The 22,861-nt window shown below is 41.8% G+C and overlaps 1 protein-coding gene across 2 annotated transcripts in view; it reads left to right on the top strand.

The window, feature by feature from the left end:
- Positions 1–22,861, top strand: part of ADCY8 (adenylate cyclase 8) — a 422,640-nt gene that overhangs the window by 378,988 nt on the left and 20,791 nt on the right. For both annotated transcript variants that reach the window (XM_089685929.1, XM_089685930.1), the window contains 2 exons: positions 8,093–8,239; positions 11,038–11,130. In XM_089685929.1, the coding sequence (XP_089542055.1) occupies positions 8,093–8,239; positions 11,038–11,130 (240 nt within the window). The remainder of the gene's footprint in view (positions 1–8,092; positions 8,240–11,037; positions 11,131–22,861) is intronic.

The following is a 22,861-nucleotide window of genomic DNA, read 5'->3' as shown; positions in this document are numbered from 1 at the left end:
TTTTTCGGAGTGTTTTCTCTGCAAACGCAGAGAATGATGAAAGTGAGGCTTCCCATCTGTTAGCTAGGTGTCTCATCACACAGCGGAAGCAAAAGAATGCTACATCACTTCTGCTTTCAAACACAAAACATGTTGTCACTTTCACACCTGCAGATCATGTAGTATTTCCATTTTCTTTTCCAACCACTGTATATAAAATATACTGTAGAAATTATAAAAATACAGACTTGTCAATATATTATACTGTGTGTATATTATATATATATATATATATATTATAATTATTATTATTATACAGTATTTATAAAGCGCCAAAGGTTCACTCAGCGCTGTACATTACAAAGGGAGACAGAACATGTGACAGAACAATACCAACACAATGCAAAACATGAGGGGATTGAGGGCCCTGCTCTTTCGAGTTTACAATCTAGGAGGGAGGGGATGGTGGTACAGGAGGAGCTGTGGGGGATGGGGTGGTAGGAAGAGTGGTGGAGGTCGGCAAGTTAGCAGGGGGTGGGGTAGGCTTCCCTGAAGAGGTGGGTTTTCAGGGTGTGCCTAAAGGAGAGGAGAATAGGTGATAATCTGATGGGTTGGGGCAGGGAGTTCCAGAGGATGGGTGACACCCTGGAGAAGTCCTGGAGGCGGGCATTGGAGGAGGAGACCAGGGAACTAGAGAGAAGGAGGTCTTGTGAGGAGCGGAGTGTGCGTGTTGGGCGGTACTTGGATATTAGGTCGGTGATGTAGTTCGGGGCAGTATGGTGGACGGCTTTGTACGTCAGTGTTAGGATTTTGAATTTGATCCGTTGCGCAATCGGAAGCCAGTAGAGGGATTGGCAGAGGGGGGTGGCAGAAACGGAGCGGTTGGAAAGGTGAATGAGTCTGGCAGCCGTATTCAGGATCGACTGAAGCGGGGATAGCCAGCGGCGAGGCAGGCCAGTGAGGAGGGAGTTGCAGTAGTCGAGTCGTGATATGATGAGGGAGTGGATGAGCTGTTTAGTGGTTTCTGGGGTTAGGAACGTGTGGATTTTGGCGATGCGGGGGTGGAGTCTGCACGAGCTTGTTAAAGATTGGACTTGGGGCTGGAAGGATAGGTTGGAGTCCAGAATGACACCAAGTACTCAGGCCTGCATATATATATCATTTTTAATAACATGCGAATACAATTTCTATAACGTTTGCACACAGCTAAAGCTTTATTTGACCCTTTATTGCCATGTCTTTCAGACTATGGCTTAATTTGTTTATTTTTTTTGTATTTTAACATTTTATTGTATTTTAATATTTTATTTGCATTTTACATGTTATGAAAAATATTATTTTTCATAACATGTAAAATGCAAATAGCATATCAAATATTAAAATGCAAAAAATATAAACAAATTAAGCCATAACCTGAAAAACATGTCAATAAAGGGTCAAATAAAGCTTTAGCTGTGTGCAAACGTTATAGAAATGGTATTTGCAGCTGCCATACGCTATCTTTCTATTGCATGTAATCATAGCCAAGACTGCCTTTTAGCAAAGAGCCATTACTCTATGCAATTATTGAAGCAACAACCACATATTTATATAAAAAGGACAGGTACTTAACATGCCACCACGCTCATTATTGACGACTCATATATATATATTACAAAAATATATATAAATACAAAATATTACAGATGTACCCATGTTCCCACTGTTCAATTTTCTGTAACATAGGCTGTACAGAATCTCTTATTCTCTTAAGTGGTTGTCTAGCTCGACCTTACATTCCACCTCAATGAGGTGTATGTAGTGCAGGTGGGTAACACTCTCTCCATGTTCCCTTACTCCTTGGGCGCCAAGTAGGGTTCACATGACAGGCCTACACTGCGGTGGATTCTTCTGGGCTACGCTAGGCACCTGTAAACAGATATCTACTTCACATATGGGGTACCTTTACTCTGTGCCATTTTCATCATTGCCCTGGGACAAGGCTGAGGCCACCACCAGGGAATGCACCCTGACTGTAGCCTGAGAGGTGCAGACCTTGCACCTCCCTGGCTACAGTTTCTAATTTTGGTGTGTTTTTTAAAGTGTTCTGGGAATTGTTTTGAGTCTGGTGGGTGGAACCACATGTCATGGAAACTGAGTTACCAGAGGGATGTATTCGGAGTGAGATAGCTACATCCATTTATTCATCAAGTTGATCTTCAGTGTCCATTGTGGGACCAAAAGTGCAGTTAGGCCAGACATATTATATGTGAGGTCACATTGCTGGAGGTGAGCAGACATCTGGTGGAGGAATTGAGCACTTTTTTGGTTGGAGCACTTAGTGATCACGGCAGAAAGAAAAATTTTGTTTAGAAGAATTGTGTTTGGACTTTCACATTTATTCATCGTGTTGTCAATGACCATGTTTTGTTTTTTATTTTTATATGTAGCTCTGCACTTTTTTCACCACCAGGGAATGCTCAACCTCAAGGCGGGCCTCTACTCTTAGCGATGAATGCACAACGTGTACATTTGCACCATAACGGTTCTCCAGTAAACCCTTGGGTCCCCGTGACAATGTACAATCTCACTGTAGACTTGCAATTAGAAGGGACATGCTGAGCCATATCCACATCTACCTGTCCAGCATTTTCCACTACCATTCCCAGCAGCAGAATGGAGCACTGCTGTGCACCTAGCTCAGGCTCCACACATGCACTTGACTTGCCTCTTGAACTTGCGTACCTCTATACAAGAGGGGAAACCTTGTGGCGTGAATCCACTCCAATTGCTATGGGAGACAGACCACTGGTGGAAGACTTGCCAACAACATCTCCTTTGCTGCTAGAGGCCATACACTGACATGCCACCGGAAGGTACATGCCACCGGCAGGCTGCAATAACTGACTGTAGACTTCCGATACCCAAGGTAATCACTTGCTGCACCAGATTGACTCTAAAGTACCTAAGTATGCTAGTGACCGAAAGCTATAGAAATGTGCCGATTGCCTGCATTGCACTCCTTTAAAGTAGGGCTTTTTTTCCTATTTATACTTAGGTACTTATACATCCTAGGTGGATGTCCCCATGCCAGCTCTATGAGTGAGAACTCAGCGATCACATGACCGCTGATCACTGAGTTCTCACAGCTGCTCTGAGCAGAGAGCGGGACTGTCATTCACTGCTGTTTACTCAGCCCCCCCAGCACTCCTGGAGCGTTGGGCTGTGCAGGGGCAGGGAGCGGCTGGGTCAGGCTCTCAGCACTTCGCTGAGAGCCTGAGCCAGGTGCAGCTCCAGACTCTGGAGTAGATCCCGACTTTGAATTTGGGATCTTTCCCCCGCCTGGACCAGCTGAGTGATGTCAGGCGACAGCAGACTTCAGTCCTCTGTCAGCTGAAAATGGGTCACAGGAGTGCAGAAGGAACTGCACTTCTGTGATCCACAGAAGATGTACTGCCAAAACTGCTTTGGCTGTACTTCTCCTTTAAATAACTTCAGAACAGGCAAAAGGCAAAATTTCAATGCTTTACTTAAGAAAAGACTCCAAGGATAGCAAAGTCCATAATGTAATAAAACTGTTCTAAAAGGTCCATCGTATTAAGGTCCATGGTTGTCAGTAGTGTCCAGGAGCTGGTGTCTTCAGGGAAAACACAGATCCCAGTGGCCCTCCCTACATTTGTCAGACCAGTAGAGATAATCACCGATAATGCACAATATTAAACGGTGACTGTAAGTTAATAACGCCACTAAATGGTGGCTAAGGTGAGAAAAGTAAACAGTCCAATGAAGGAGTGCTCTTAAGATCCAGGGTGATCTTCAGACGTCCAGTAAAAGGACCATCGGGTGATAAAATATAAAGACTGCGCACTCACCAGATACGCAATCTTTATGCGCATTTGTGTAAATATCACTGGACCTCCTGTGTCATCATCCTGGTCTGGTCAGATCTGGTCAGCATATCCCTCATGGCCTGGTACCCGGATGAATGCAGCTTTTCTGTAGATTTGGCCGGCTCCCACCAGAACTCAAATAAATAGAAAGGGCCACATAGTGTAATATCCTTAGGTATCTTTATTAGGGGCACAGGATAGCAGGAAATCCAACACACAACAAAATGGTACTGACCCAGGAGTAAATCAAAAATGGCCGCCGGGGCCCCTCGTGGCGCCGGCGGTGATGCGTCCAACCTGCTGTAGCCTTCCCTGACGCGTTTCGAGCGAAGGCTCGTAGTCATAGGGGTGCAGCTTACAGTGGTGGACGCAAATGACAGTAGCTATATACGGACATTGGCGCATGCGCAGTACGTCACGCGCCATTTTCCTTGCGCTGAATGTCCGCGCAACGGGCGCCATTTTGTTGTAGCCCGACCCGATGGCGCATGCGCAAACGCCAATCGTCGGGTGCACAGAGACAAGCAGCGAAATGAATGCTGTGGACAACAGGGCTGGTTTAATCTAATGCTATAAGCACCAGGGATAATACAATCCACAGATTATGGATCACCTGTGCAGGGTAAGACCCAAATGATATGGCTATGGGCAGAAGCAAGAATGGATCCTTAATTAATTGATTGATTGATAGATCCAAAATTCTATTACACAGCCCATATTTATCATAACCAAAATAATGTAAATATATAAGACCTATATATGAATAAAAATATATTTACATAAAAATAAAATTAAATTAAAAATACTTTTAAAATCATATAAAAACCTGGTAATCATGCATACATAAATAATGGCAAATATATGCAATCTGCCAAACAAAAGGATAAATACATCATGAATACCCTTATGTATGAAAATCATTTCTAAACCCGTAATAATCAACAATATATACACTTAATAAAGCTGTAAAATATAACATACATCTGTGGACCTATAGGTCAACAGTGCATGCAAAATGTTAAAATACTAACATACTTATTAAAATAAGTTCACCTAAAAACAAGTATATATCATTATAATGGCAAACGGAAACCCTTATAGTTTTAATAAAATACGATAAACACAGATTAGGATCAATGGCAGAGAATTCATATATAAATGTACATATAGAAGGATATCTAAATAGTTTCAATTAACTATTATCAATAAAACTATTGATATCCAATTCTATATTAAGTCCTTTGGGGCGCATACAGTCCATCTGGAATATCCATTTCGTTTCCATTTGCGAGACTGTTCTTTTCTTATTTACGCCCCTCCAGTGGGCTTGTACTATATCAATACCTACAAACTGTAATGAAGATGGGTCCCTATTATGATGGGTCCTGTAGTGTAATGATAAAGAATGATCTTTAAAGCCCTTCTTAATGTTACTAACATGTTCCCGGAGTCTGTCCTTAAGTTTTCTGATGGTGCGCCCAATGTACTGTTTTTTGCACGGACATTGTAAAAGATACACGACATGTTTACTATGACATGATATAAAGTTATTGATCTTAAATGACCTGCCAGTACTGGTCGATGTAAAATTATCCACCCTCTTTTTCCTTTTGTTATTACAGGTGCATATAATACACCTGTTGCATGGAAAAAAGCCGGTAATATTGTTCAAAAAGGAAGTATTCCTAGGAGGGTTGATAATATTTGGGGCTATAAAATTTCTCAGGGATTGAGCTCTCCTGTAGGTGATCTCAGGTCTATCAGGGAGGATTTTAGTTAACACTGGATCCGCCTTCAGAATTTTCCAATTCTGATTAATAATACTTGAGATGTATTGAGATGTAAAAAAAAAAAAAAAAAAAAAAAAAAAAATTTGTCCTTTTGTTACTACATTTTCTAGACAATATAAGACCATCTCAAGTATTATTAATCAGAATTGGAAAATTCTGAAGGCGGATCCAGTGTTAACTAAAATCTTAAGAGCACTCCTTCATTGGACTGTTTACTTTTCTCACCTTAGCCACCATTTAGTGGCGTTATTAACTTACAGTCACCGTTTAATATTGTGCATTATCGGTGTTTATTCATCATTTGTCTGCATATATAGCGCTGCACATCCCTCCCTTTACATATATATGCTATTGAAGGTTTGATACGGTGCCTTTTCTGGTGTACAGCTGCTGCTTAGTATATATTGCCACATAAGCGCTCACTTATCTTCTGTTTCTCCAGTAGAGATAATCCCCAGGCATTCACGTGTGTGAGAACTCTCCCGCTTCAGACCACTGCCCCATATATACACTATATTGCCAAAAGTATTGGGACTCCCCTCCAAATCATAGGATTCAGGTGTACCAATCACCTCCATGGCCACAGGTGTATAAAATCAAGCACCTAGGCATGCAGACTGCTTCTACAAAAAATGGGTCACTCTCAGGAGCTCAGTGAATCCAAGCGTGGTACCGTGATAGGTTGCCACCTGTGCAACCTATGAAATTTCCTTGCTACTAAATATACCACGGTCAACTGTTAGTTATAAGAAAGTGGAAGCAACTGGGAACAACAGCAACTCAGCTACAAAGTGGTAGGCCACATAGACTGACAGAGCGGGGTTAGCGCATGCTGAAGTGCACAGAAGTTGCCGACTCTCTGCAGAGTCAATAGATAAAGACTTCCAAACTTCATGTGGCCTTCGGATTAGCACAACAACAGTGTGTAGAGAGATTTATGGAATGGGTCTCCATGGCCGAGTAGCTGCATCCAAGCCTTATGTCATAAAGTGCAATGCAAAAAGGTGAATGCAGTGGTGTAGAGCACGCTGCCACTGGACTCTAGAGCAGTGGAGATGTGTTCTCTGGAGTGACAAATCACGCTTCTCTGTCTGGCAATCCGATGGACATGACTGGGTTTGGCAGTTGCCAGTACTTGCTTACTGCAGTGTGCCAAGTGTAAAATTTGATGGAGGGGGGATTTTGGTGTGGGGTTGTTTTCCAAGGGTTGGGCTTGGCCCCTTAGCTCCAGTGAAGGGAACTCTAAAGGCATCAGCATACCAAGACATTTTGGGCAATTTCATGCTCCCAACTTTGTGAGAACAGTTTGGGGACCCTTCCTGTTCCAAAATGACTGCACACCAGTGCACAAATGTTGGTCTTTTTTCATTTCTAAAATAAAAAAATAAAAAAACCCAGTGATTATCAAATACCAGCAAATGAAAGCTCTATTCGTGTGAAAAGAATTATCTAAATTTTGCTTGGGTACAGCTTTGCATGAACACCCAATTACCAGTTAATGTAGTTAAATAGCAAAAAATGGCCTGGTCATAAAGGGAGCAAAACCTTCTGGAGCTGAAGTGGTTAAATATTGTGTTGCAAGAATTATGAGAAAATGGCAGCCACAACAGACGAGAGGATGTCTAAATTTCTAAAAAATATGGGAACCCTGAATCTCCAATTATATGCCCGCAGACTTTTAACCATCTAGGTCTCCGGTGACAGACCAATATGGGACTCAGTTACGACAATCTATTATAATTTACTCAAACTTGGTATTTTTTCTTAGAGGAGTACTATCATGTCTTTTTACTTTCCCTGCCCCCCCCCCCTTTTTCCCACCTTTCTCCTTTTTTTATAGTTATTTTGTTTTTTGATTCATCTGCCACAGAGGTGGCTTTGTGTTATTCATTGTGCAAAATCTACCTTCACCCCAAAACTTGCACTTCTTGGGACGGCTTTCTCCCATTTAACATATTTTTGAAGATCATAATATGGATTATATTTTGCTTGATTGATCATTGCCTTTTCAAGTGTACTTTACCGTTGATAAATCCTTTGTACATTTTGTGAAAAATCCAGTGGTTATATTTTGTAAAGCTTTGTTAAAATTATCAAAAGAGAGAAAAAAAATTAAAACTACCTTTTTTTTTTAAATAATTTAAGCTGAATTTAATAAAAATACATATAAAATGCATATTTATTAAAAACAATATATCCATAAAGAGTATTACTATTTTGGAATTCTGTAGGTGCAACCCTCAGTAGATCCACCATGGTGCTTTGCAACCGTATTTTATTTAGTTTAGCCCTGTGTTTCTTTCGAGTTTGACATCCTTGCCTTAAGGGCTGAACGAGAGAGTCAGATGTTTTAGTCTGACACAGGTTATGTTATAAGCTGAATGTTGCAATATGCCCGTGGCTTTCATTTACACTTCTGACTAGAAGCGCGGTGTTGGTGTTTTTCTGTTTCAGGAGCTGTACTCCCAGTCCTACGATGCTGTAGGCGTTATGTTCGCTTCTATCCCTGGATTCGCTGATTTCTACTCCCAAACAGAAATGAATAACCAAGGCGTGGAATGCCTGCGCTTACTCAATGAGATCATCGCTGATTTTGATGAGGTAAATATCACTGATGGGAAAGGCAGATCGAAGGTCTCGAGGTTTGGATAATGCAACATGCCATCCACCCAAAAATAATGTTCTTTTGTCGCCCAGCTCTTCTCTCTGGATCAGCATGTCAGGAGCTGACAGGGAACTGACAGAAAGCAGAGCTACTGCAGCCTTGCAGGTAGGGCGGCGGCACGCCTCGTGCGCGCCCCCTACCTGTTTTGCAAAAGCGCGGTACTATTTCATAATCTCCACTGCCAGATTTCCATTAGTGGAGTCTGTAGGCACACAACCTTTGGCATCCAAAGTGAGCACCCTGTGCTACGATCAACTTACACAGAATTGTTTCTCGCAGATTGGTTCACTTTTGTTGGTGGGTTCTAATAGCAGCTGCACACAATGTCAGTTGCTAGCTGTCAAAGGGGGCTAACTGAATATAGTTGCCTTTACACCTGGGCCTTGAGCACACCCTAAAATGGAAGTTCAGCTTTATGTCCTCTTCACCACCACTATGTTTGACAATTTTTTTTTTTGGGGGGGGGGGAGCTGTACCTAGTTTTCTCAGGTACCTGCTTACACTTCCACTGGAATAGCCTTGGCAATTCCACCAAACATTTTACCATCCACCCCTCTGTAGCCTCCTGGGACACGTCACAAGTCCGAAGAAGCTTCAGGACCATCCACACAGTGCTCTGCAGAATGTGCTTGTACAAAGGGAAACTGCAAGGAGTCACAGCCAGCTTCCCACAGTTAAAATGGGAACCTGAAGACCCAAACCCACTTTCGATGGAATTGGCTGGCTATTGTCATTGGAAGTCCCCCCACCCCACCCCCTGCTGTAAACTCCTGAGACACGTATGCAATGAAAGCTGCATTCCCAGCCCAACCATTGCGTGTGAGTATCAATGTGAAACGGCCTCATATAGCTCTCCTACTCAGGCCATGCCCCATGACTTGTTTTGCCTTGCCCACTGGGGCTTAGTCATAGTCATCTTCTATGGGGTGAATTGTGTCAGAGCCTTGGCCTGTGTAGGAGAGCTATCTGAGGCAGTTTCACATTGATACGCTCCAGTTCGGCTGGGAGTGTGGCTTTTTCTTCATATATGGATTAATCACTGCTGGATGAGTGAATGCTGAGGACCAGAGGGATCCATTCCTCCTTGTTGATACTTCTAGCGATTTGTCATGCAAGAGGACCTGGTGGAACCTTGAGCAGCACCTGTCATGTTTGTTGTAGTTTTGAAGAGCAACTGAACTTTCAGTTTAAATTAGCTGAATTGAGTCCAGTTCTTTCAAATGAATGGGCTGCCCAATAAGCAGCAAGCATTTCTGCTTGAAAAACACACAAAGACAATAACACAAGAAGGAACGTGAGTTCCCACTATGCTCAGGTGTAATTTCAGGAGATGGTAGAATGCTAGGTGAAACGATAGGTGGTGATAAATACCCTTTGACAGCTCTTCCTGGGAAAAGTCCATATGTCAAAACTGAACTTTTGTTCCTACGTGACATATTCCTTTTTCCTTAAGATACACTAGTCTAAAACAATAAAAAAATGGAAAGGAATTCCATGAATATTAATAGATTAATTATTAGGCCTCATTTCCAGTAGCCTCCCTGGCGGTATTCCCGAGTGTAGCTTGGGGTAAAGTTTCAGTACCACAAGCGGTAACCCCGAGCTACACTTGGGCTTACCATGCGGCGCTGCTCCACGATCTCTCGATCACTTACCTTGTCCTGCGCTCCTGCGATGTCCCTCCTGAAGTGTCCCCAGCAATGTAATCCGGCGGATGCCGGCATCTGTCATCTGGGTTCCGTCCCCTGCGAGCGTCAGGACCTACGGGGGATGGAACGGCAGGAAATTTGAAAATGACAAAAAGTGACATTCACTAAATACACTAAAATCACATAGTAAAACATTCCTGTATCAAACCATTTCACATACATTTTGTCCCGAGTGCTTTGTCCTGCGCCCTGCTTGCATTTTTACTGTTCTTTCTGCCTGGAAACTGAGAAACGTCCATGACGTCCAAAAAGTGTCCCTTTAGGTCAAAAGTGGTTTTAGACCGGCTAGAGAACAGCGATAGTAAATCAGAACCACTTGCAGAATTGAGTGATAATGATTCGTGGGGGAAATTCGTCATCAGACACTGAAAACGATTTTGCGACTTTGCTCAGCGATGTGCGAACTTGGCTCTATATTTCGAATTTCAGTGTTTTTGGTTTTGATTATATTATTGAATTACATTTATTATTATTATATTATTATTTTTTATGATTATTTATTAAATTATAATTTATGATTTCGTGTTTCAAGTTTTATCCTACCCGGGATGTTTACTAGACTCTTGTTCGGACAGATTTCAGTGAATTATTCCTAAAAATTACAGGCCTACAATAAAAAACGCCAAATTTCCATGCAAAATAATGGTACCGCTTTCAGCACCAAAAATCTGAAATCAGACCGCCAGGGAGGTTAAGCGATTTGGAATCGTAGGCAGAACGGCTGTGATTCCACCCACGATTCGGAATTGCTACAAAATGCACAAATGTGGTGCCACAATTCTTGTACAACAAAATCCCATAGCAAGTTAGGCAAAACATGTGTGAAAAAGCTCGTCACCCAAAAAAGGATCAGGAGTTTCCTCTGGGCAACATACACGCATAGTGTAGCCCATTTAAACGAATGGGCTGCCCTATACTGTGCATGCAGAGATGTGTGTAAATCATGGTTTTGGGTCCTGATCACATCTCGCGATCACTAAGGTGCTTCTTTCAATGTGGTAATCTATATCACATTTTCCTTTCAGTTGTTAGATGAAGAAAGATTCCAGGATATAGAGAAGATCAAAACCATTGGAAGTACATACATGGCTGTGTCTGGATTATCCCCAGAGAAACAGGTAAATAGACATTTCATCTTACATCCTAAATCCCAACTTCAGCTATAACTTGTTGTCAACAGAGAGGGTAAGAGTCAAATGTTTACTGCTGTCCTGTTCACCCTGGACATGAAACTCGAGGAGACCCCTTCGCGCCTAAGGGTAAAACAAATCTAAATGCCTAAGCACAATTTTGCAACTTGTCATCACAACTACTATGTGCATCCAAGTGAATTAGACCTTGTGTTTTTCAGGACAAATTGGGCTTTCATTTGGTGGTGAATGGTAATGGCTATTTCCTGATTTTTTTAATATCAAAGGAAAACTAACCCAAAATAGTAAAAAAAAAAATATTTTTTTTATTTAGCTGTATATTTCTTGCTACAATACACTATCACTGACACTAACTGACAATGATACTAATTTAAAAATTACAAAAAAAATCCTGACCAACCAAAAAAAAAACTGACCCTGACCTTTGATCCAAACACTAACCCTAGCACTGTCCTACATCAAACCTTGATTTAGGGGGTTTTTTTTGTTTTGTTTTTTTATTCTTTTTATTTTTTTATTATTATTTTTTTTTTTTCCACACACTCTATCACACACTATCCAAAACTTTAAAGAGTTTTCTTTTACACTTTAAGGGGTACCCCAGTTTTGTTGAGAGAGCCTCACCAAAGCCACTGTGCCCTTTATGAATCATATTCATTTTCCCTAATTAGGAAACATTGAGTACTCATATCCAGCACCTCATTTATACAGCAGGTAAAATAAGCACAGTTACCGACATGTCAACAGCACCTTTAGAAATATATTTACTGAGAAAAATGATGACATGTTCTATACTTTTTACCTGCTTTACATGGTCCAGTAATATAAACCTGACAGAGGTTCTAACTGCTCTTCCAGTCTATCCATGGCATCACCAAAAAAATGTGACTTGTGTTAATTCTTAATATGTACACTCGAAAAAAGAAGCAAGTGCCCTGATTGTGTGTAGAACCTGTTGATAAAAAAAAGTCTTATTGTACATAAAGCCTTATATACCCTTTGTACTTTTATTTTTTGGAATTGGTTGAGAGCAATATACATGTTTCCAATCCCTTTTTTACTTAATGTCGCTTTTCAGCTGCTCAGCAGATCTTAGAGTTAGTGGAACCCTAGGGTTCCTCCAGAGGTTACCAGGGGTTCCTTGAGCTGTGGCTTTTTAACCTCCTATCTGATGATGCCTGCATAGTTCCAGAGCTAACTTGGCAGACCAAGCAGCATAACACCAATTGTCTTTTTAGCTGACCACCAATGTAGGAGTATTCTTCTTACTGACCACTAACGTAAGGGACATTCTTCCCACTGACCACCAATGTAAGCAGTATTTGTTTCACTAACCACCAATGTAAGGAGCATTCTTCCCACTGACCTCTGATGAATTGTTTATAGCAGTGTTTCCTTAGACCTAAACATTCTTCCAAGGGTCCTCTAGGGTTAAAAAGATGAGAAAGGCTGGAGTAAACAGAAAGCATAGGACTGCCTTGTTCTTGCGTTGGACAATGCTGCCTAACTCACCCCAACAATGCTGGTATAAACTAGTCCTAAAAGTCATGCCACAGGGACAAGGTGCCTGGCAAAAAGACATCCCCTGTGCATCCGTCTAAAACTTTGTGAGTTCACTTTGTTAACAAGAGCTTTACTGGCCTCATTGCATGGTAAGGCCTGCCCACCCTACCTCCTCCTGTCCAATGAGAGCACCCTTATTGGCTAATGAGGCACTATCATTGGATGGGGGGTTAGCTATGAAGTAGTGCCCTTCGTTACAAAGTGAAAATGATATCAGAGGGGTGAACAAAGAAGAGTTTGCTGGCTATGAAAGACTACAACAGAAACGTTTCATTCTATGCTCTTAAAGTGTTACTAAGCCCAGGACCCTGCATTCACTATATCTGGTCTCCCCGGACCCTGCATTCACTATATCCAATCTCCCACAGTACACAGAACATGGAAGTGCAATTATTTTAGTAAATATAAACTGCTACATACATTTTCTCAGCAGTTAGAGCAGTCTTGTGTCTTCTATCAGTGTCCAGCAGAGCACTGGTTAAAGCTTGTAGAGGAGTTTTGAGTTTGCGCTAGGAGGATGGACAACAACCGACCTCTGTCTGGACATTGCTGATTGGCTCTGTGCTGATCACTTGCACTCTCCCAAGACAAAAAAAACCTCTCTAGCAATATACACTAAACTGAGAATGTGCAGAATGGCTACGGATTCAGTCTGTCGTATCAGGAGATAAAACGTTGACATTTGAACAAGAGGAAGAGCAGAGAAGACAGAATCAAACAGCCTTTTTACACAATGCAGAGGATTAACCCCTTAGGTTCCAAAGTGAGTATAACAAGTATGCTTTACTGCATATACAGACTGATTTTACTTTTGTGGGTTTAGTAACACTTTAAATTGGAGTTTTAAAAAGTTTAAATTAGATGAACAGGCCAAGCTGAGTTCAGGGAACTGAAACTTGATGTCTTTGGTTGTATCCATGAAAGCCAAACGGCCAATTGTTGCATTATCTTCTCCTGAGTGGCTGCCATTTTCTGAGCTGAGTGCTTACAAATAGGCAAAATGATGTCATTCCCTCACAAGAGGCACTTCTCCGCTAATGCAATTTTGCAGCACTTAGGAAATAAATCGTAATGCCTTGAAAATGTCACATAGTCTTTCAAGAAGATGCTTTTGTGAGTTTTACTCTCCGTAGTTTGCACAATGTCTGTCCCTGTGCTCATCAGGGGTCCTGAGACTGCTATAGGAAAAGTAATGGCACAGCGCGTTTGTTGCCCATAGCAAGATGGTTACTGTTACTTCCATAAACTCCACTTTCCACAGATCAGACATACATCTTGTTTAAACCAGGATCCATTTAAAACCGAGCTATTGTCCATAGAACCCATCATTTACCAACATTAGATGTAACATGAACTCTGGTTGGAATGGGCACTAGTTATACCTTTTTCTGTTTCATTATCTCTGTTGGGAAGGACTTTTAGGTTACAATGGCTTTAAGAGTCCATTCACACCATTGTGCTGCATTGCCCAAGGCAGGCCCAACACAGTGACAAGCTGGGATTTGGAAAATGGTGTTCCATGGAGGTCCAAGGGTTTTGGCCCTAAGGGGCTTACACTGCACTCACCCTGACCTGAACTAGATCACCAGGGAATGAGAAACATCAAGGTATCACAGTAAACTGAAGAAGTGGCAATTTAAAACCACAAAACAATTCCTGGCTTATCACCGTTGGTGTTCCAATGGTGGATGAATAAGGGGTTGCTGCGTATCGGAGACTACCTGGATGGGCTTCGTCCTCGTTCTCTTCAGTACTTTTTCACAAAGTATTAGATGCCTCCGGGGGAATTGTTTTGCTACTATCAACTTATCTCTTTTATCACTAGCAAACTCAAATTAATCTTAGAACCTTGCACACTCACTCCTTTAGAGGTCTCCTGGGAGGATGAGGGGTCGTTTGTCCATTATCTATGCTTCCCTTGTTGATCCACTCACTAAATTATCTTATATGACTCAATGGGAAGGGGATCTGAATAGCTCACTAGACCTGGATACTTGGCGGAATGCGGCCCATAGTTTATCAAAGATCTCGATTAATACTGTTCTTATCTAATCCAATTATAAAACGCTACTTCGTTGGTATCTGGTTCCTACGTGCCTTGCTAAAATGTACCCTTCAGTATTACCTAGTTGCTTCCGGCGCTGTGGACAAGAGGGCACTATGTTCCATATCTGCTGGAAATGTCCGGTAGTGAATAGATTCTGGATCCGAATGTTTAATTTTATCTATTTGGTAACAGGAATTAATATTCGTAGATCACCAGAAGTGGCGTTATTTCATTTGCTACCCGGTGACGTTCCCGAAAAATTGTCTAAATTAATTTTATACCTCTTACTGGTGGCACGCATTACCATAGCTAGAACTTGGAGACAACCACTGATCTCGCTAGACGGGGTTAAACAAAAACTTAATTGGATAATGGTAAACGATAAACTTACAAGCATTGTCAATAATGACGTCTCTAGATTTGAGGTGACGTGGGAACCATGGATCAGATATACAGTGGGGCAAAAAAGTATTTAGTCAGCCACCAATTGTGCAAGTTCTCCCACTTACAAAGATGAGAGAGGCCTGTAATTGGCATCATAGGGAGACCTCAACTATGAGAGACAAAATGAGAAAACAAATCCAGACAATCACATTGGCTGATTTGGAAAGAATTTATTTGCTAATTATTTTGGAAAATAAGTATTTGGTCAATATCAAAAGTTCATCTCAATACTTTGTTATATATCCTTTGTTGGCAACGATAGAGGTCAAACGTTTCCTGTAAGTCTTCACAAGGTTGGCACACACTGTTGCTGGTATGTTGGCCCATTCCTCCATGCAGATCTCCTCTAGAGCAGTGATGTTTTGGGGCTGTCGCTGGGCAACACGGACTTTCAACTCCCTCCAAAGGTTTTCTATGGGGTTGAGATCTGGAGACTGGCTAGGCCACTCCAGGACCTTGAAATGCTTCTTACGAAGCCACTCCTTCATTACCCGGGCAGTATGTTTGGGATTATTGTCATGTTGGAAGACCCAGCCACGTTTCATCTTCAATGCCCTTGCTGATGGAAGGAGGTTTGCACTCAAATTCTCACGATACATGGCCCCATTCATTCTGTCCTGTACATGGATCAGTCGTCCTGGTCCCTTTGCAGAGAAACAGCCCCAAAGCATGATGTTGCCACCCCCATGCTTCACAGTAGGTATGGTGTTCTTTGCATGCAACTCAGCATTCTCTCTCCTCCAAACAGGACGAGTTGTGTTTCTACCAAACAGTTCTGTTTTGGTTTCATCTGACCATATGACATTCTCCCAATCCTCTTCTGGATCATCCAAATGCTCTCTAGCAAACTTCAGAAGGGCCCGGACATGTACTGGCTTAAGCAGGGGGACACGTCTGGCACTGTAGGATCTGAGTCCCTGGCGGCGTAGTGTGTTACTGATGGTAGCCTTTGTTACGTTGGTCCCAGCTCTCTGCAGGTCATTCACTAGGTCCCCCCGTGTGGTCCTGGGATTTTTGTTCACCGTTCTTGTGATCATTTTGACCCCACGGGGTGAGATCTTGCGTGGAGCCCCAGATTGAGGGAGATTATCAGTGGTCTTGTATGTTTTCCATTTTCTAATTATTGCTCCCACAGTTGATTTGTTCACACCAAGCTGCTTGCCTATTGCAGATTCAGTCTTCCCAGCCTGGTGCAGTCTACAATTTTGTTTCTGGTGTCCTTCGACAGCTCTTTGGTCTTCACCATAGTGGAGTTTGGAGTGTGACTGTTTGAGGCAGTGGACAGGTGTCTTTTATACTGATAACAAGTTCAAACAGGTGCCATTGATACAGGTAATGACTGCAGGACAGAGGAGCCTCTTAAAGAAGAAAGTACAGGTCTGTGAGAGCCAGAAATCTTGCTTGTTTGTAGGTGACCAAATACTTATTTTCCACCATAATTTGCAAATAAATTCTTTCCAAATCAGCCAATGTGATTGTCTGGATTTGTTTTCTCATTTTGTCTCTCATAGTTGAGGTCTACCTATGATGCCAATTACAGGCCTCTCTCATCTTTGTAAGTGGGAGAACTTGCACAATTGGTGGCTGACTAAATACTTTTTTGCCCCACTGTATATCTATATCTTAAAAGTACTGCAGCTGACCCTCTCTCTCTCCTCTCCCCCTAGGGTGTCTTTTTTTTCTTTTCTCTCCTGTTCTCTTTATTCTCAATTCCTTTTTTTCTTCTCCTGAATTGGCTTGAATACTTTTGGTGAATTTCTATGGCAATGCCTATGTTCATTGATTGATGGAACGTTTGTTACCTGGTGGAGATGTTGCTCTCTGTATATATTGCCATTGACTAATAATTTTTTTTTTTTCATGTGCTTATTTGTTCTATGCATATGATTAGGCACTCCATTTCCCCTTGCAGGTGGAAACTGTTGCTATTTCTTTGTATACCACTGTATGCCAATGTTTCAATAAACAAATTGAAGTATAAAACCACAAAACACTCCTTTTTGGTAAAATAAAGCAATTTAATGTAGGGCTTCAACTAACGATTATTTTCATAATCGATTAGTTGGCTGATTATTGTATCAATTAATCGGATAAAAACCTCAAAAAAAGTTTGGTGTACATATCATCAGACTCAGAGATTAACATTTTTATTTAAAAAAAAAATGAAAAGATTTAAAATGCTGTTTTGCATATTTCTAAGCAGGACTGTAATATAATATGCACTCCCTTGATACAAGCTACCGGCACCTGTTGTCACTAATTCTGGCCATTCACAAACACATTCTTTCTTAGAAAGTTTTCGTTTCAGAAGCATTTGTTCGATTTTCTAATTGTTAGTGGGGTCAAATTGATGTTCATTTTTGACCACAGTGATGGGAAAATTTGAAGAAGCAGAACAGAAAACTCTTCTCAATCGAACAATTTTTTAGACATTATATGTGGGTTTTCGTTCAGAAATTACATTCATATTAAAATTGAATGTTAAAAGCAAATGAAATTTTCAAAGATATTTTTTTTCAAGGATATAATACTTTTAAATATAATGCACAATAATGGTAATTTTTTTAAATATTTTATTGTAATGCCTTTTATTACCTCCAGTCTATCAGCCTCCAGCTTCTCTGGGTTCAGATGTTGATCTTCCCTGTACAGAGCCCTTAAAGGGATTGTAAACCTTGAATTTTTTGAAAACTACAAACGTGTCCTACTTACGTGCTCTGTGTAATGGTTTTACACAGACCAGCCCTGATTCTCGTCTTCTGGGGTCCCCTACCAGCACTTCTGGCTGCTCCTGCCCTCAGAGTGCCCCTATAGCAAGACGCAATCTATAGTATAGAGTACCCCTAAAGCAAGGTGAAAAAACTTTAGAATCATTTATGTCCTTCTCCTGCCTAGGACTACATGTCCCATGAAGCATTGCTTCTTGCTCATTCACAAGTTCCCAGGAATTTACTGGCATGTATATTGAACTGTATGCGTGCTGTACAGTATTTTCTGATATGTAAACAAGTAATGCATTTTGTATGTAGGCCAACTAATCAGCTGACCAACTAATCGATTATGAATCTATTTCCATAATCAATTATAATCGATTATGTTGATTAATTACTTCAGCCCTAATTTGATGTTCTTTATACTAGAAGACTCTGATTCATCCTTAATCACAACAGGCGCCTCTGCCACTCAGACCACCAAGTTTTCATACTCTCCTAACTCCCAATCAGGGGCGGACTGACCATTTGGAAACTCGGGCACTGCCCGAGGGCCTGGGGTCAGTAGGGGGCCCCATGAGATGCCCTTGGTACCTTTTTCATAGGCTTTTTTGAGTTTGGACAAGGACACAGGGGCCCCATGATCCCTTATTGCCCGGAGGCCCCATGAGTTGTCAGTCCTCCCCTGCTCACAAAGACAAGCTGAAACCCATTAATCCCACTAGGCCCAGTTCACACCAATGTGCTGCACTGATGTGTGCTGGGTTCAAATGGAACATACTGGGAACATACACTCGCCGGCCACTTTATTAGGTACATCTTGCTAGTGCCAAGAAAATCTCCACCACACCATTAGGCTGGCCACACACTATACAATTTTCTGTCCAATTTCCTTTGGATTTACCTTCAACTACAGTCAGGTCCATAAATATTGGGACATCTACACAATTCTAACATGTTTGGCTCTATAAACCACCACAATGGATTTGAAATGAAACAAACAAGATGTGCTTTAACTACAGACTGTCAGCTTTAATTTGAGGGTATTTACATCCAAATCAGGTGAACGGTGTAGGAATGACAACAGTTTGCATATGTGCCTCCCACTTGTTAAGGGACCAAAAGTAATGGGACAATTGGCTTCTCAGCTGTTCCATGGCCAGGTGTGTGTTATTCCCTCATTATCCCAATTACAATGAGCAGATAAAAGGTCCAGAGTTCATTTCAAGTGTGCTATTTGCATTTGGAATCTGCTGCTGTCAACTCTCAAGATGAGATCCAAAGAACTGTCACTATCAGTGAAGCAAGCCAGCATTAGGCTGAAAAAACAAAACAAACCCATCAGAGAGATAGCAAAAACATTAGGCGTGGCCAAAACAAATTTTTGGAACATTCTTAAAAAGAAGGAATGCACCGGTGAGCTCAGCAACACCAAAAGACCCGGAAGACCACGGAAAACAACTGTGGTGGATGACCGAAGAATTCTTTCCCTGGTGAAGAAAACACCCTTCACAACAGTTGGCCAGATCAAGAACACTCTCCAGGAGGTAGGTGTATGTGTGTCAAAGTCAACAATCAAGAGAAGACTTCACCGGAGTGAATACAGAGGGTTCACCACAAGATGTAAACCATTGGTGAGCCTCAAAAACAGGAAGGCCAGATTAGAGTTTGCCAAACGACATCTAAAAAAGCCTTCACAGTTCTGGAACAACATCCTATGGACAGATGAGACCGAGATCAACTTGTACCAGAGTGATGGGAAGAGAAGAGTATGGAGAAGGAAAGGAACTGCTCATGATCCTAAGCATACCACCTCATCAGTGAAGCATGGTGGTGGTAGTGTCATGGCGTGGGCATGTATGGCTGCCAATGCAACTGGTTCTCTTGTATTTATTGATGATGTGACTGCTGACAAAAGCAGCCGGATGAATTCTGAAGTGTTTCGGGCAATATTATCTGCTCATATTCAGCCAAATGCTTCAGAACTCATTGGACGCTGCTTCACAGTGCAGAGGAACAATGACCCAAAGCATACTGCAAAAGCAACCAAAGAGTTTTTTAAGGGAAAGAAGTGGAATGTTATGCAATGGCCAAGTCAATCACCTGACCTGAATCCGATTGAGCATGCATTTCACTTGCTGAAGACAAAACTGAAGGGAAAATGCCCCAAGAACAAGCAGGAACTGAAGACAGTTGCAGTAGAGGCCTGGCAGAGCATCACCAGGGATGAAACCCAGCGTCTGGTGATGTCTATGCGTTCCAGACTTCAGGCTGTAATTGACTGCAAAGGATTTGCAACCAAGTATTAAAAAGTGAAAGTTCGATTTATGATTATTATTCTGTCCCATTACTTTTGGTCCCTTAACAAGTGGGAGGCACATATTCAAACTGTTGTAATTCCTACATTATTCACCTGATTTGGATGTAAATACCCTCAAATTAAATCTGACAGTCTGCAGTTAAAGCACATTTGTTTGTTTCATTTCAAATCCATTGTGGTGGTGTATAGAGCCAAAAATGTTAGAATTGTGTCCATGTCCCAATATTTATGGACCTGACTGTATGTAGTGCAAGGGCCTGCCTGATTGGATACAAGTGAAAGTGCTGTTTGGGTCTGACCTCATATTATATGTAAATCTGAAAATAAGTAAATCTGAAGCAAAAATCTCAAGAAAATTGTATAGTGTATGGCTAGCCTTACACCACCACCAACAACAACCTGAACCATTGATACAAGGCAGGCTGGATCCATGCTTTCATGTTGTTTACACCAAATTCTGACCCTACCATCTGAATGTTGCAGCAGCCAGTCTGCCCATTCTCCTCTGACCTCAACAAGGCATTTTCGTCCACACAACCGCCGCTCACTGGATATTTTCTCTTTATTGGACCATTCACTGTAAACCCTAGAGATAGTTGTGTGTGAAAATCCCAGTAGATCAGCAGTTTTTGAAATACCCAGACCAGCCCATCTGAGTCTTGCAACAACCATGCCATATTAAAATTCACTTAAATCCCCTTTCTTCTCCATTCTAATGCTCGGTTTGAACCTCAGCAAGTCATCTTCACCATTTCTAGATGCCTAAATGCATTGAGTTGCTGCCATGTGATTGGCTGATTAGCAATTTGTGTTACCAAGCAATTGAACAGGTGGACCTAATAAAGTGGCCGGTGAGTGTACATACCCTTGAGTAACCCCCACAAGTCCCTAGCACTATATTACCATATGCAGCACTCCAGCAGGGTCTGTCCAGTGGTGAGACTGGTACCGGCAGCCTCCTCAAAGCTGCTCACAGTCACACTCACCACATACAATCTGGGGTTAATAGCCATGCATTGTATGTGATGACAACAAGGGACCACCCATAGACCAGAGGAGAAGAGGGCAGCACCAGGGATGGCTGGAGAAGGCAATAAGGTTCATAATACTTGTACCTGTTAACCTTTACAATACAGGGAGGGACCAATGCAATGCACTATAACATGTCACAGCACACTGCAGCGTGCATTAGGGAAAAACTTTCATTAAAATAATATCTGGTAACTTTACCATGTTTAGACATTCCCTGGTGTAAGGTGACAACACTGGCCCAGTCCCACAACTACCTTCCTGCTTTACCACAGAAAAGAATAGCTAAAACCAGCAAACAAATGGCCAATTTAATGTGTATAATACAGCTCCAAATTGGTGCTGGTTCTTTAACCCTTTGAGGACCGTAAGGTTTTGGAACGCCAAAACAATCAATTTTTTTGTTTTAAAGTTCGTACACTTCAGTTGCTGTAACTAAGCCATTTCATGAAATAATTGGCAAAAAGCTAGATCCATTTGTTGTTTGTTGATAAGAACTAATATTTTGACTCAAACCAAAAAAAAAAAAGAGTTTTAAGTTCTTAATCAGATGATAGACACAATTACAAACATGGGACAAATACGTCCCTTGGTCCTCAAAGGGTTAACCCAAAAAATATATAATATACAAAAAAGAGCAAAATGGTGTACAAAACCTCATGGATAAATATACATTACACACATCTTTATTAACCACATTAGCAATAATGTAAAAAAAAAAGTAATGGTCCCTTCACACATACCCATAATGTCAGCATTAAATCAGTATTAAAACCAAAAGCAAAACATTTATTGTATTGCCACTTACCAGTTCTTAGATGGATGGCTGCGTTCATTTTCCTTTTTAGACTTTCTTCTAGCTTCACCCGGTGATCTGTCCAGTAAGTCTGGTGTCTCTTTTTTGAGACAGAGAAAAGGAATGAAAAAATATAATTATCATTCCTCTTCTCTGCAGCCTCAGCTGCACTGCAGATGTGTGAGTAGAAGTCTCTGTACATAGACTTCCTATTCATTCACAAGCTGAAGTATACTACACACAGTTTACTATGCTTCAGTAATGAATGGACACAGGAATGATCAGTACCAATCACTCACTGTGTTCATTCAGGAAGAGGCTGGTAAACATGACTTGTTTACCAGCCCCCACCTCCTTTGCGCTCTATCCTGAACACTGCAGGGATCTCCCGCCCCAGCAGCAGCTGTAGCCAGCAGGAAGAGGGGAAGCTGCCCAGCAGCATTGCAGGGAAGGGGGTTTGAGGGATCAGTGAAGGTGGGAAACAGTAGGGGAGGGGGGTCAGAGCAGTGAGGGGGATTGTTTTTAGAGTTAATTCCCCCCTTGCCTCCTCTGCAGCACTTGAAGCCACAGGAAGGGAGAGAAGGAGAAGCGGGCAGCTGCGGCAGAGCCACAGGGGATCAGTGCTGCGTGATAGAAAGGAGGCATTTTGTAGAACAGGTGGTACAGCAGCAGCTTCTCCATGTGTGCAATGTTTTATTAGAGCACTGTGGGCCTACACCACTCAGGGCCCCTGTGCACCACACACACTGCACCAGGGGCGGACTGACCATTAGAGCACTCGGGCACTG

The sequence above is a fragment of the Staurois parvus genome, unplaced genomic scaffold (assembly GCF_062004578.1).
Source record: "Staurois parvus isolate SC_StPar_1 unplaced genomic scaffold, SC_StPar_1.0 ptg000389l, whole genome shotgun sequence".
Classification (NCBI taxonomy): domain Eukaryota; kingdom Metazoa; phylum Chordata; class Amphibia; order Anura; family Ranidae; genus Staurois; species Staurois parvus.
The sequence above is the reverse complement of the archived record's forward strand: the minus strand, read 5'-3'. Positions and strand labels throughout refer to the sequence as shown.